Genomic DNA, 15546 nt, shown 5'->3' on the forward strand with positions numbered 1-15546 from the left:
CCAGATGGGGGTGGGATGATAGGGAATGAGACCAGGAGAAGAGACTGGGCCCTAATAATCGGTCTCGATGCTGTGCTGACAATAGGCTTTGTTCTCTGGGCTCGGGAAGCTGTTGGCAGTCCTTATGCACGGGAAGTGACAGGATTAGATCCCTAATTTAGAAAGACCAAGCTGGTCCAGTGTGGGGGTTGGACTGGACGAGAGAGGGGTAGGAGGCCGAGGGACCAGAGAGGAGACTGCTGAGAGTGCTGTTGGCCTGAGCTGAGTTGGGGACCACGTGATGGGAGGGAAGCAGGAGCATGAAGCTGTGGATAAAGCTGGCCCAGATGCCAGAGTTAGTCCTTAGGGGGACTGGCTGTGTGGACACCAACAGGAGAGCTCATTTGGCTACAAGCAGACTGTTTGCTCAATTCTTGATTTATCCGGCCTACAGAAGCACAGAAAGGACTGAGAAGAGAAGAGGGAGGGGGAGCCAGTGCTGCCCTAGGGTGGGCACAGCTAACACGCCCCACTTCCTGCACTGCTCACGGTCAACCCCGGGGAGGGTGACGCCATCTGACAGAGGAGGAGACCAGGTGTCACACGCCCAGTAGGTGGTGGGACCAGAAGTCAGCTCTGTGCCATTGGGGGGCTCAGGCGCCCCTGCAAGGAAACACCCCCCAGACTCCACCTGGAGCAGTTGGGGAGCCTTGTTGGTGGTGACCTCGGAGGAAGGGACATGGGCAGACAGACCTGTGCTCTGGATAGAAGAAGAGCAGATTTAAAAACCCTGAAGATGGGCAGGGTGTGGGAGGGTGGAAGTCTTTGTTATGGGGATCTGGTGCTGGCTGCACTGATGCGAAGGGCCAGATCACTCCTCCGGCCCCAGCTGTCCCCATCCCCAGGGCCTGCCCAAGTCCCACCACAAACCCAAACCAGCCTGTTTGGTTTGGCGAGGGTGCGGCGCGCTGGTCCGTTAGCTTATGTGCAGACTTTCTTCAAATGGAACGACCTGGACTCGACGGACGGCCGCGAGGACAGCTTGGACCACTCCGTCTGTCCAGGGGACCGTGCGCGCATGCTGTCCGGCGCATCTCCGCCCATTCACGCCTCGGTTCTGGACTCAGAACTGGGTTAGAATCAGTTTTCGGTTTAAACACCTGCAAAACGAGGATGACGATTGTCCCTGCCTCATCTGGCAAATGGGAGCAGGGGATGAGACAAAGCGTGTGGAGGGCCTGGAAGGGCTGGACTCAGAGGGCGGGGTCAGTGCGGGGTCCGCATCCTCACATTACGGCCGCGCAGAGCCCAAGGCGGGGAAGCGCTCTTCTCTGCTGCCACCTGGTGTCCATCCTGGGAATAACACCTGAGTGGAGGTCGCCGGGAAGAGCTCTTCTGTCCCCAACGGCTTCTGAGCCGTGAAGAATGTGTCACTCCACCTTGCTCCCCTGGGGCCGTTCCCCAGACGCGGTTGTCTGCGCCCTGTAAGCTGCCCACTGGGGTCTGCGAGACAAGCCCTGGCACACGACCTATGCGTGCCCATGCCACTTCCCCTCTTGGCTCCCTACCTGCCCCAGGGCAGTGCTTGAGCTTACAGTGTGCTCCGAGAGCCTCTGTAGGTCACCACATCTGGGGACAGTGGGATGCGAGCCAGAGATTTATTTTGCAGATAAAAGAGGCAGCCCAAGAGGACCAGAACAAAAGGCATCCAAGGCTGAGAGCAGAAAGCTCCGAAGTGGAGGGACCAGAGAGAGGCCTGCAGGACCCCCGGGGAGAGCTGGGGAGGCAGGTTGTGGCGAGACCTCAGGCTGCGGGGGCCCTGGGGGCTCAACTCCAGCTGCAGCATTTGCAGGAAGAGCTGAACACCAGGCCCCTGGGGCAGCTTTGCTGGAACAGCCTCCCCCCTGCACAGTTGTAGTAGCTGGAGCCGTCCCGAGGGTTGGGGTAGAGCCCATCAGCTCTGCCCTGGCAGAAGGTGTCTTGTCCAAGGCTGGGGCCACCCTTGGGTTCAGAGGGCTGGCCCGGCGCAGGCACTTCATGCTCTGGAGGGCCCAGCGGTCTATGTGGAAGACCTGGGCAAACAGGGAGATTCAGCCAAGACTCCCCCAAGAAATCCCAAACCCATGGGCTCCGAATACAGGCGGCAACTGCTTGCAGGCAGCAGCTCACACCCTCTAGGTGGGGTGCAGCCGGGTGGCAGCCATGCCTTCAGCCACAGCACACACAGCTCAGCAGAAAACACCGGGGCTGCAGGTGTCACGGGCAGGCGATGGCTGCCTGTAAAGCCCAGCCCTGTGCTGGTGAGGCCAGGGGGTCTCACCCCTCACGCCGAGGGCAGACTTTCTCCTTGAGAAGAGAGGAGCAGGCTGTCCCCGGAGGGAAGCCCTGGGTACCAATGCCTCAGGTGGGCATTGCTACAACCAGAAAGAGGAGGAGGAGCGTGGAAAGAGAATCAGCTCAACAGTTTCCTCAGCTCCTGGGGGTGCATGAAATTTGCGACATCATAGCACTGGGGCCAAGTCATTTCCTCTGAAGGAGCCAGGACCTGCAGTTCAGGGATGGGGGTTCATACCCTACCCCCGAATTCTGCCTCTGGTCCCTGGCCCCATACTCACTCAGCTCCAGCTGCAGGGTCTTGATGAGTGGGTATTGGCCCTGGTTACAGAAGGAGCCAGAGAAGTCGTCCATGTCCAGCGCCCAGACCATGGCCCCGCCCAGTCCCTTCTGCTTCAGGTAGCTGACCTATGTGAGGAGCGAGATGCGGGTGGAGGAGCCCAGGGACGCCTGGCCAGGTCAGCCCAGAGCCTGGCTTCCTCATCTAGATGGGGCCTTTTTTTCCCAGCACACCAGGCCCACGAGTGGTCCAGCCTTCCGGCACAGCCCTGGGCTGGGCAGGGCATGAGTCTTCTGGAATCCCCCTGTCCTGACGTAGCCTGGCCTGCGGTGAGGGTGAGGGTGGAGGTATGAGGAGTGGATGGGTGTGTGGGCATCCCTGGGTTGGCAGCCTTAACTTGGCCTTTTCTGGGCTGGGCTTCTGTGGTTGAGGGCACTGTCTGCTTGTCGTCCTGAGTCCCATCACCACAGACAGCCACAAAGCTTCCTCACAGATCTGAATCAGTTCCCTATCTTCACGTCTTCGTCCTCTCCGAGGGCCTACTCACCCTCCACCGGATCCCAGAGGCTTCCTCAGGGTTAGCTGTGTGTTCCCTCAGGTGGGCTTCCCTGTCCCCTAACCCTGCCAGGGGGCCCTGACTCACCCTGGAGCGAGGCTGGGGGTTGGAGGGTGGGGCTGGTCTGGAACCCTTGCTGGCCCCAATCTCCCTCTCCAGCCACCTCCCTTCCCACACCGTGCCCCCTCGGGCTTCCAGCTGTGCGAGCCTATGACTTGTTCTCTTAGTCCATCCTCCGTTTTCCTCTTCACCATGTCTTTGCTCCTGCCGTTTCCTCCCCAGAATGTGCCCTTCTCTGCTTTAGGACTTTCTCAAAGACCTTGCCACCTTGATCCCTTCCCCATGTCCTCCAGCGAGATTGTGCTCCTTCCTCCATTCTCCTGGAGCGCTTTGTCCACACTCTAGAACCTGCCACTGCCTGCGTGACCCCGATGGGAGATACATAGATGACAGGTGCGGGAGCTCCAGACCTTGTGGGGACAGAGGCATGGAAGCAAATAAACGCACTAAGTTTTCAGCCGTCGACATTGGGCAGGAGTGGGGGTCGTATAAGTAAATCACAAGGTCTATGATATGAACATGCACCAAATATTGCCATGGACTGAACCAGATGATATGCTCGCTGGGTTTATTTCTCCTCCTCAAATGTCTGTAGAGTTTGTATTTAATAAAATACCAATTCTTTCAAGAGTGCTACTCGGTGTAGAGCAATTTTTTGTCATCGTGTCTTTTCTTAGTCAATAGGTGGTGAAGGCGCAAATGCTGTCACATGGAGATCTGTGAAATGCTGGGATGTTTAGAGACTTGTTGAGGGTGCCCTGAATGCTGTCATTCGATGTTACTGACGGGCCTCGGACCCACCCAGAACCACTCCCTCCCAGTGGGGTTGGGCCTCACCTTGGTTTTGAAGCTCTCCACGTCATCAAAACCCACCCAGTGGTCACCCTGGACAGCGTAGGGCACCTTCTGGTCCTCGATTCTGTGCTCAGTGGCCCCCTTCCAGGAGCAGACCTGTAGGGACAGGGGACACAGCTGGGGAGGAGGTGGGAGGCACTGCAGGCTTCTGTGCCTCCCTCCAAGGGCAGACTGCAGATCAGAAAGTTCCTTTCTGAGGAAGCCTGGAGCATCTATGGGGTTCTAGATTGTGTGACCTAGAACCCTGGATTCAGTGAGGCAGCTGGGCTTAAGGATAAATCAAAAGTGACAGGCGTGGGATGGAACTCACCTGGCCAGAGTTTGCTGTGCCTGGCACCCTCACTCAGATGCTGTGGGAGAAGTAGCCCCTGCCCCCTACGGTACTTGGGGTGGACATGGGCTTTCCTACCTCATAGTAAGCCAGCAGCCCGCCCTCCCTGGTGAAGGGGCCAGGGGTTCCAGGCCCCGTGACTGGGGCCCCCACGCCAGTGTCTGATGAGGAGGCCAGGCTGAAGGAGCGCCAGGCTGAAGGTGGGCATGCCCAGGATCAGTTTGTTGGCGGGGGTCCCCTTCTGCAGCCAGTGCTGCACTGCAAAGTCCTGGTGGTAGAGAAGGGGGGCAGGGTTAGTTTTCTTTGCCTTCACCCTGGTTGTGGCCGTCCAAGGCTGGGGGCTCCCGAGGAGCTTCATGGACCCTTTATTTAGGATTCAATTCTGCCCCGTCTTCCCTAGATCCTGTCTTAACCCTCAACTCCAGTGAGAGAAGCTCATGGCACAGTAGCCAAGACCGTGGGCTTTGGAATCAGCCAGCTACTCCCCCGAGCAGATATTTACTGACGGCCCCCAGTGGCCCAGGCCTGTCCTAGATGCTGGGGTACCTGGGTGAACACAGCAGCCAGATCCCTCCTTACTCAGCAACTCATCTGATCTTGCTGAGCCTCAGGCTTCCTGTCTGTAAAGTGGGAACAATAGAAATATCTGTCTAAGGGCGTTACAGGAGTGCAGGGTGTGGTGCGTGAGGAAGGGCCAGCACAGTGCAATAAAGGGCAGCTAATCATAGAGACTCAGGTTGTTTTTCCCTGAGCACAAGGCTAGGGAATTGGGTCTGTTTTCTCTCTTTTCCCCAATGCCTAGAACACTGCTTGACGTTTCCGCGCTCAAATGGAAAGAGCAAGTGGGCTCCCTCATCCGCCTCTGCTCCATGCCTTCCTTCCCCGTCAGAATTCTCGACATGATGCCCCCGGGCCTGTGACGTGAGGAGGCGCCCAGCGTGGGCGTGTGGCATAAAGGGACGATGGAGATTCCTCCTCAGGATGACGGGCTCGCTTCCCCCAAGAAGTACCCCGTCTGAGTCTTGGTCCTCTCTCAGCACTGTGGTGAAGAACAGCTTTCACTGTATTCATTTGTTTTTGTTTTGTTTTGCTGGTCTGCCTGATTTATCTTGGCTCAGACTGGAGCTTTCTGAGGGCAGAGGGCAGGGCCCCTGCTATGCGCTGTGGCTCCTGTGTGCGAGTTGGGAAGTCACCTCTCCGGCCAGAAGCATCCCCAGCAGCACGGTAGGGAGAGCTGAGGCCTCTTTGTAGGAATGGAGGGCACGGTGCCGGGGGGGACTTCAGCCCTAGCTGCTCAGCTGAATGTCGTGTGTGTCCCACCAGGCTGGGCTGGCCGCCCCCTGGGGACCCACACAGTTTCGGAGTGGGGGTGGAGGGGCGGGGCTCATGTGAAAGAGGGGTGCCTCACTCAAGCTCCCGAAGAGGTGACTGTATTCCTGGAGGAGCCGCCGAAGTCCGGGGTGTTCCACCAGCTGATGCACAGAGAGGGGTGTTCCACCCAGCTGATGCACAGAGAGGGGTGTTCCACCCAGCTGATGCACAGAGAGGGGGGCTCCACCCAGCTGATGCACAGAGAGGGGTGTTCCACCAGCTGATGCACAGAGAGGGGTGTTCCACCAGCTGATGCACAGAGAGGGGTGTTCCACCCAGCTGATGCACAGAGAGGGGGGCTCCACCCAGCTGATGCACAGAGAGGGGGGCTCCACCAGCTGATGCACAGAGAGGGGTGTTCCACCAGCTGATGCACAGAGAGGGGTGTTCCACCCAGCTGATGCACAGAGAGGGGGGCTCCACCCAGCTGATGCACAGAGAGGGGTGTTCCACCCAGCTGATGCACAGAGAGAGGTGTTCCACCCAGCTGATGCACAGAGAGGGGTGTTCCACCCAGCTGATGCACAGAGAGGGGTGTTCCACCCAGCTGATGCACAGAGAGGGGTGTTCCACCCAGCTGATGCACAGAGAGGGGGCTCCTCAAGACTGTAAAGCAGTTCAATTCAGGCCTTTTTGTTCTTCTTTACTTTTAAGATATCATTGGGGCTCATAAGAAGCGTCCAGCCTACTCAGTGAGGGAGAGTTGTGCAGGAGGCCCCAGCCCGCCCCAGTCTAAACCAGCCCTGCCCTTTCCAGAGGCTGGGGTCAGGGCAGGGCGGTTCTGCCCTGAGTGACACCCACTGAGACGTTCTCAACTAGGGAAAGCTCCCATCTCAGAAAGCACCTTCCGGAAGGTCCACTCAGTGACTGGGAGCAAAAGGTCACCCACTGTCTTGAAGGAAATGGGATGAGTGTGTGTGACATAGCAGGAGCCGTTGTGACTGGGAACTCAGAAAGAGTCACTGGCTGGCTGTGTCCAATACCAGCCGGAGCGCCACTCAGCAGCAGCACGGAACAGGAAAAGAAAACAACCAGCACTGAAGAAACAGACACTCTGGCTTCTTGGGGCCGGGCTGGGCTTCCTGCTTTTTTTTCCACCACGTTCCTTGAGACTCAAAAGAGGCCACTTGGCAGGGCCTGCGGAATGGGAGTCCCCTCATCCCCCGGCCACTTCATCCCCCCGGCCACTCACCACGTTGAGCTCAGCCGCTGCCCCGCTCTCTCCCTGCCTCCTGTAGAGGGGGCTGTTGTGTCCTGTGGTCCTCTCCCAGGAGCCATGGAAGTCGTAGGCCATAAGGCTGATGAAATCCAGGTTCCTTCGGGAGGCACGGAAAAAGGGGTGAGGGGCTAGTGAGCAGGCAGAGCCCTCCCCCTCCCCGCTCCTTTGGCCCCAGCGTGTGGCCTGGGAGGGACCTGATGGGAAGAGAGGGGGCTGCAGGCTCCTCTGGCTCTGTGACACAGGCAGCACTCCCAGTCAGCCCCCCATTTGTGAGGCTGTTCTTGCTTAGACGGTGAGGTTGGCGCAACAGTCTTTAGCATCTGCCCCCAGCTGTCCCCTCAGCACCCTCAGGATCAATTCCACCCAGGACACCTCCAGCTATTTTGCCACTTTGGAGGGAAATCCAGCTCAGTGTCTCCGGACTTCAGTGCGCACATCAATCAGTCACCTGGGACTCTCCCTGTGGGGCTGGTTCCGAGTCAGGGGGCCTGGGGGCCCTCATTTCTAACAGGCGCCCAGGTCCACACTCATCCTCTGGGAGATGCTGGGGCTTCAGTTCACTCCTCATCCCCCTCCCCCGCACCCCCCTTTAATCCTGAGTTCCCAAGGACAAGGACAAGGGCCAAAGCGGAGGGAATCTGGAGTGTGGAGCAGCAGACACACTGAGCAAATCCTTCCTGGGTTTGCCGGTGGAGGGGAGGGGCTTTCCCCAGGTGACACCTCGCAGTTGAACCCCTGCTCTGCTCCTGGAAGCTCAGCTGGCCCGGGCCCCTCCCATCCCAGAGAACAGGGGGTCCACGCCTGTGGTCCTCGCTTGTCTGAGACTCACTGGGCAATTCTGTCCACCTCGTAGCCGGCATCCACGTAGGCCCGCCCCGCCGGGACGGCCGCGCTCAGAAGGAGGCGCTCCTTCCCCGAGGCCTGGGCTTCCTGCTGGAAGGCGTTGGTCAGCTCCTGTGGGACAGCTCAGAGTGAGCACAGTGGAGGCACCATGCCGGCCCCTGCGAGCCCCCAGGGATGATTGCTCTCGGGAGCCTGAGAACCGACAGCAGGGCTGGTCTGTGCCATGTAAACCTATGAAATATGCGTCATGGGGGGCCACGGCTCTGGACCCCTGGCCGACTGGGTGACCCCTACCCCACCCAGCCACACCTGCACCAGGGCTGTGAAGCGCTGCTTGTCCGAAGGGGGGCTGCCCCGGCTCCCCGGGTACTCCCAGTCCAGGTCAAGGCCGTCAAAGTCATACTTGCGCAGAAACTTGATGGCCGAGTTGATGAAGGTCTGACGGTTTTCGGCTGTGGCCACCATATCTGTGAACCTGTGGGTGACGAAAGGCAGTGTGGGACTGCCTTGCACAGGGCAGCGGGCCCCTCTCTCCTCAGAGAAAGTGAGAAGCTGCTTGGAATATTGGGGCTTGGCTGTCAGGCCAGGAGGGCGCTGGCAGGGCTGCTCACGTGCTGGTGAGTCATGAGCCTGGCCAGGGAGAAGGGACCACCTAGAGGTGTGTCCTGCCCCCAGACGGCATCACTGGGGGCACACTGACTCGCCAGGAGCCCTGAGCCAGAGCTAGCTGTCACCCTCTAGGAGGAAGAAGAATCCGTTTCTCAGATGAAGAGGGAAGAGGCGAGGGTCGGGCAGTTCGGGGGCTGCTGCTCTTGCTCCCTGTGTTTTAACCTGGTCACCCTCCTTCTAGCTCGCGGTTGTAGGATGCTGTGCGCTCTGACTGTTACTAGTTCAGGGCTCTTGCCCCAGGAGCCACCTCCCCACGTTCTCCTTCCTCAGCATCCCCAGGAGAAGTCCCTGGACTTTGGGGGGGGCCTTGAGATTTTTATAGACTGATCCTATTTTATTTTTTATTAATTTATTAATTTAATTAACAGCAGCAGTTCTTAAGTGGGGTGTCTGCCTAGGAACCCCAGCATATCAATGAAAAATCAGTGCGTGAGCAGTATTTTGGGAAGGTGGCTCATAAATTTCGTCAGGTTCTTAAAAGGTCTCATGATCCAAAAATGTCTTGGAAAGAGGTTTAGAACTTTGGGAACCATATTTCCTGGACTTTCTAGGAAAAGTCTAGTCCCCAAAATACCATTCCATTGCCTCCATAAATCATCAAAAATGTCTTAGAAATGCCAATATTTTGGCATCCAAGCTCAACTTCACAGACTGCCTTTGACGCCTAGAAGAATTCTGGGACAAAGTATCCTGTTTCAGAGCTCGGGAAACATAGACACTGTGTGTCGTCTGGGATTAGCTGGGACCCTCCTTCTACCCATTTCGTGGAGGAAGAGACTGAGGCCTGGAAAGAGGTCAGAATCTCCGTGCTGCATTCGGATCCTGCACTCCTGGCAAGACTGGATGGATAGTGGCTCGGAGCTCAGCCCCCTCCTCTGCCCTCCCCGTGAGGCATTGAGAACTGGGAAGGAAAGTCAGCTCTCAGCATCCAGATCCCCTCCCATACCCCTCACCATGGCCACACCTTGGCCTGGCCTGAGTCCCTGACCAGGGCTCTCTCTGGCCAGTGAGCTGGTTTGTACCCAGTGGCTCTGCCACACAGTCAACTCACTTCTGAGTGCCGAAGTTCCAGCCCCCGATGGCCAGCAGAGTCTTCAGCTGCGGATTCCTGGGAAATGCAAGAGAAGTGCCCGAATTCACCCCGCCAGCTCCCAGGGCTCACCTCCCTGACCGCAAGGAGCTGGTGGCGCCCTGGTGGGGCTGATGGGGTAGGCGTCAGGGAGGCGTGATTCTCCGTGTGCAGAGCTGCACCGGGGAAGCTCTAGACTGGGAAGGGAGAGACATGTTCCTGCCTTCCAGGACCTGCCGTCTGGCTGGGGAGACGCACACACAAGGAGTTCAGGAAGTGAGGGGTCAGGGCAGGTCCTCAGAGAGGCTTCGTCAAGTGGTGAAAACACTTGAGCTGGAGAATGGATAGATTTTAGGAGGGAGAAGGGCACTGGTTCCCGGCATAGGGAAACCGTTTCACAGTCCAGAGCCCACTTGGATCTAACCTGGAAGGGCCCTTAAGGAGTCCTGTCTACCCCCACCTCTTCCATCTATGCACAGGAAAGCCCAGAGAGTGGCTGCGACTTGCCCTAAGCGACACAGCAGGTCTGTGTGGCTGGATTGCAGTTGGGAGCGGGGTGCGGGGCGGGGGGGAAGATTTCTGGCTCTGCCTTCTCCAGTTCCCCCTCCCCCATCCCCCACCGCAGCTCACATCTTCCTCAGGCCATTGAACTCCTGGTAGAGCGTCTTGTCATTCCACTCGATGGAGCTGAGCTGGTGATTGTTCATGCCGGCAAAGGCGTAGATGAGGTGGGTGCACAGACTGGGATTCACGTCCTTGGGCAGGAAGCGAGCGGGCCCCTGTCTGTACTGGGCCCAGTTGGTGAAGTAGCAGACCAGCTTCGCAGCAGAGCCTGGCCCGTTGGGGAAAAGAAAAGAAATGGCGGTCAGAAGGACCAGCTGGGACTGGCGCCCTCTGCCTGGGGACAGAAACTCCTTGTGCCACAGGGCGTTAAACACTTAAACACGGCCCTTCATCTGCTGCAGGCAGGAGGCTGAAATTGCAAAGCATGGCTTGGCATACTTCGGAATGTTAATTAAAATGCAAATACATGAAGTGGCAGAGAGGAGGCCCTAGCTCAGTGTTTGGGTTTTGTTTTTCTCTTGATTTAGAGGTTTGCGTTGACTTGTCATCTCTTGTAGAGAATTTGTGTTGATGGACATCACTGATAAAATGCTAATAAAGGCCTTATTTCATCCAGGAAAAAGTAGCTTGTTTCTGGCATCCCCTACAGACTAGGAAGACTCTCTGGGGAGGGCCTCTGTTCCCAGACGGGGTGGTCTTGCAGTGATGGCCCCCACCATGGTCAGTGCTATGCTAGGGTGACCGGAACACCAGGAAGCAAGCACACTAGTCTTCATTCCCACATCTGCCAGGAAGGCACTTGGGGCCCATCCCCTTCAGCCTCTGCCCAGGGGTCCCCATCTGAAGATGACTCTGGGTCTCTTCCAGCCTCGCATTCTTCCATGGTGTGGTTTGTGTGGGCCGACATTTTATGCCAGAAACTTGGCTGAATGGTGAGTTTGGACTGGATCCCATCTGTGGCTGGTGTCTGGACCCTGGGACTTCCCCTTGCCCCTGGTGGGGGGAGGGTCTCTCTGTGCTCCCCTCCAGCATCCCTCTGGCCAGTGAGAGGGCCGGGTGGGGGAGGGGTGCAGAGTGGCTACAGGAGGGTCTGTGGGGACCCAGAGCACGAGGGGCTGGCTGAGACTCCCCTGGGCACCCAGATGGAGCTCTGGGGTGGTCACTGGCCCTAACCAGAGGTCACTCAGTAGTAGAGCTGGCCGTTAGGAGCTGAGGGTATAGCCTGCTGTGATATAGGAGGAGGATTGGTGGACTCCCCAAACCAGAAGAAGGAAGGAGGGGATTAACCCTGAGAACACATCTCTGGGACCGTCTAGGAGGAGCCAGGAGGCTCTTCTCACACCATATCCTGTCGTACGCGATCAAAGATCACGCACGGATTTTCCTACTGTAGAGGCAATGAAGTGTGGTGGTGAAGAGCAGGCACTCTGGAATTTCAATGCCTGAGCTGAAATCCCAACTCTGCAACTTACCAGCCTGGTCACTCAGCTTCCTCCTCTGTGAATGGGGACAATCATTGTTCCTCCCTTACAGGACCATTGTGTGGACAAAGAGTTGATCTATGCAAAACACTCAGAACAGTGCTGACAGAGAGTCAGCTCTGCTCTAAGCACTTTGCATATATTACCCCTTCGTCCACACAGAGCTCTACTATAGATCTCTCTCTCTATATCATACTATAGACCATATGGTATATGGTGTGTGCCCAGAAACAGCTTGGACTAAAACTTTGTGGGAAATCTTCAACATGTATCTTCCCCATATTTGTTATTTCTGTGGCCTCTGGCTGTCGCTCTGGTGAGACCAAGAGGGGGAATGTGTGTTCAGTGCCACAGCTCAGCCTCACGACAGGTCCGAGGGCCGGGCCTCCTGGGGCCTTGATGCACAGGGACTGGAGTCGGGTAGGAGGGAACCTGGACACCCAGGCTACTTGCAGATCCCTGGAGAGCTCTCTTTTGTCCAACACAAGGAGCCTCCTGGCTTCCCGAGCCCTACATGCCATCAGTTCAGTGGACACGGGAGTGCACATGCTGTCCTGGCTGAGCTAAGAGGCTAGGGTATGGAGCTGGCTAAGACCGAGGCTACCATACCTCCAGGAGCTCGGGGTCTGTTGGGGGAAGACCCTCAAGCCCGTTGTTAGAAACACTGATGCATACTGTCAACTGTGTTCAGGCGTTGAGCTTGGAGTAAGTGACCCCAGGAAAGTCCTGAGAGAGGCTGACGTTTAAGCTGGCCCCATGGACATGCGGGAGCTCAGCTAGTGGGTGAGGGCACAAGAACCTTACTGGAAGAAGGGACAGCAGGGCCATCATGGGGACAAGGACACTAGTGGGGGGCTGTGCTTTGGAGGAGAGTCCCCACTGAAACTGGCAAGAGCTCCTGGGGCGGGGTGGGGTGAGTAAGTTGGGGAGAGAGAGAGCAGGGAAGGGGCTGACGGAGTCGATGGCCAGCCTCAAGGAAGGTGCCACTTACCCCATTGGATCACCAGCAGGACCATCAAACCTGAAGCAGGGAGAGAAGGCAGAGGTCATGAGTCACCCTCCCCTTCCCAGGCCCTGTCGGCCGTGGAAGCACAGGAGGTGGAGGTGGTGGTGGGGGGGGCTCTGGATGTTTTCCTGAAAACCAAGCTTCCTCTACCCAGAAGGGACCCAGGAGGGCACTGTGTCCATCTCTTCACCCAGGCCGCATGGCAGGGGCCCCTCCCTGGCCTGGGCTGATGGAGGTATTCATGAGCTGAGGCTGCTACCTCTAGAGCATCAGTGGAGGGCCATGTGGATCTAGGAAGATTCTAGGAAAACCACTGACTTGTGAGGGATTCACAGAGAAAGTTTCTCTTTGGAAAGGAGAAGAAAATCTGTTCTAGGAGGGCCGGCCCCGTGGCCAAGTGATTAAGTTTGTGTGCTCTGCTTTGGCGGCCCAGGGTTTCACCAGGTTGGATCCTGGGCGCAGACATGGCACTGCTCGTCAGGCCATGTTGAGGCGGCATCCCACATGCCACAACTAGAAGGACTCACAACTAAATAAAATATACAACTATATACTGGGGGAATTTGGGGAGAAAAAGCAGAAAAAAAAAAGAAAAAAGATTGGCAACTTTGTTAGCTCAGGTGCCAATCTTAAAAAAAAAAAAAGAAAAAATCTGTTCTGGGGCTGGAAAGAGCCCCTTTGGAAGGGCTTGGCCAGGAGATCCATCTCCCCGCAAGGCTTCTGTGCATCCTGCTACTTTCCCACCACACCTCAAAGGCACTGGCTGAGTTGCCAACATCCTTGGAGAACCAGGATTTGGCAGGGCTCCTTAAAAAGAATTGATCTCACTTTTCTGGTGACCTTGGATTTTCCCATCAACCTAATAAAACTGGCATGAAAATTTGCAAGGACACCCAGGATCGTGGCCCCCAGGTTGCCCTCTTGCAGGACAACCAGCATGGGGTTGGCAGTGGGCACCTCTTGGGTAAAGCCAAAAGTCGGGGCCTCAGAGCACAGGAAAGACGACTCCCCAGTGCAGGGGCTCACTGACGCTGGGCTTCCAGGACAGAAGGAGGAAAAGCCATTTTCAGCCTTTTGAGAAAAGCCTTTCCTTGCAACACAAAGCCCCAAGGGGACCCCACAGGAATGGGAATTGAGGGACTGCCAGCCAAGTGGCAGAGGGAGGGCGGGGCTGACGGTCCCAAGTTCTCCTGTATGCCCTGCTTCCTTGCAGAAAGCACCGAGGAGCCATTTACTGTGCACACCCCACTTCCCCGCAGCTTCAGCCCCAAGCCCTCCCTCCCAGATGATGCCCACTCACCTGCCCAGGCCGCGGACCTCGCCATGGTGCTGGCCTGGTGACACTCCAGCCCAGGCAACCAGCTCTCTGGGTTCTACCCTCCTTTTATCAGCGGCCCTGTCCCACTGCAGTCTGCTGTGCTGAAATCAGGCAGGGAGAGGGAGGAGACAGGGGCTGGGCCATGATGTGGAGTGCTAGGGTGTCAAGTGGCATGGGTTGGGCAAAGCTGACACAATGGCCTTTAGCAATTCTTGGTTTTCTGGAACAATCACAGGATGTGAACTTGCTCTCAGCCTTGCCAAACTGGGAGGCAGAGAGAGGGAGGTGGGCAGTGTTTCTAAACCTTCTGCTGACAGGCATGATCCTGACCTCTTTGTGTGGGTTTGTGAGGACCACGAGTGCCCGAAAACTTAATGGACCTTGGAGGAGGAGAAATGACTCACCAGACCAGCTTGCTGGCTTCTCCACAGCCCCCTCTGAGGCTCAGCTGCCCCCTCTGGAAGATGAAGGGGCTGCAAATATGGATGTTTCTCGAGAGTAATATTTTTATTACTATTCACATGATGGTAACATTTTTGTTCCTATTCACAGGATAGTAATATTTTTTATATCCATTGATTGAGAAAAACACATAATGACCAACAGCAACATGAGCTCAGTCATGGTTTTACAGGCCTGTGTTTCCTATCAAGCCTCATAGGGACCTGTGTGAGCTTCCTGGGGCTGTTCTAAGAAATTATCACAAACTGGGTGCCTTAAAACAACAGAAGCTTATCCTCTCACGGTTCTGGAGTCCAGAAGTCTGAAATCAAGGCGTGGGCAGGCCATGCTTCCTCTGCAGGTTCTAGGGGACAGTCCTTCCTGCCTCGTTCAGCGTCTGGTGGCTCCTGCTGGTCCTCGGCTTGTGGCCACGTCTCTCCCATCTCTGTGTCCGTTTTCACCTGGCCTCTCCTCTGTGTCTCTGTGTGTCTTCTCCTTTTCTGCCTCTTATAAAGATGCTTTTCATTGGATTTGGGGCCCACCCTAATCCAGGATGATCTCGTCTTGAGATTCTTACGTTAATTACATCTGCAAGACCCTTATTCCAAATAAGGTCACATTTTGAGGTTCCGAGTGGAGATAGCTTTTTTTGGGGGGGATGGGCACTATTCAAACCACTATAGGACCTAACTGAGTACATATTACTTATTCTGTCTACAGACAGTGTCTGGTGCATGCATGAGCTCTAGGGTCCTGGGCAAAACTCTGCAGCATCTAGGCGATTCGATCCTTGCTCCTTGGCCTTAACATGAATGGCCCGGATGCCTGAGTGGGAATGTCCAATGGCAGCAGGCTTCCAAGTCAGGCTGTCCAGGTCCACATCCCAGCTCTGCCATTTACTGTGTTTCCTCGAGCAAGTTCCTTAATTTCTCTGAGCTCCAGTTTCTTCATCTGTAAAAGGAAATCCTCAGGATTGTCGTGAAGGCACTATGCGCTGGCTGCTGTATTCCCAGCTCTGTCCAGCCCTGACGCTTCTGTCCAGTCTCTGTGGGTGTCAGAGAAGGGCTCCGGAAACCTCCGTGAGGTCCCTGAGAGGGTCTGACCTCTGGGCCCAGATGGACAGGCCCTGTGTCCTCACTTGCCTTCCAGCCATCACGGCCTCTGCTTTGG

General features: G+C 56.5%; 1 protein-coding gene across 1 annotated transcript; it reads right to left on the reverse strand.

The window, feature by feature from the left end:
- Positions 1 to 1623: 1623 nt before the first annotated feature.
- Positions 1624 to 14104, reverse strand: CHIT1 (chitinase 1). The gene is given in 12 exon segments (XM_070602559.1): positions 1624 to 2051; positions 2595 to 2721; positions 4047 to 4160; positions 4474 to 4584; positions 4586 to 4663; positions 6959 to 7082; positions 7815 to 7939; positions 8138 to 8303; positions 9549 to 9605; positions 10197 to 10398; positions 12603 to 12632; positions 13918 to 14104. Coding segments are annotated over 12 exon segments (1404 nt in total). The 5' UTR covers positions 13943 to 14104; the 3' UTR covers positions 1624 to 1806.
- Positions 14105 to 15546: the final 1442 nt, after the last annotated feature.

This window comes from Equus przewalskii, chromosome 31 (genome assembly GCF_037783145.1).
Source record: "Equus przewalskii isolate Varuska chromosome 31, EquPr2, whole genome shotgun sequence".
NCBI classification, from domain to species: Eukaryota; Metazoa; Chordata; class Mammalia; order Perissodactyla; family Equidae; genus Equus; species Equus przewalskii.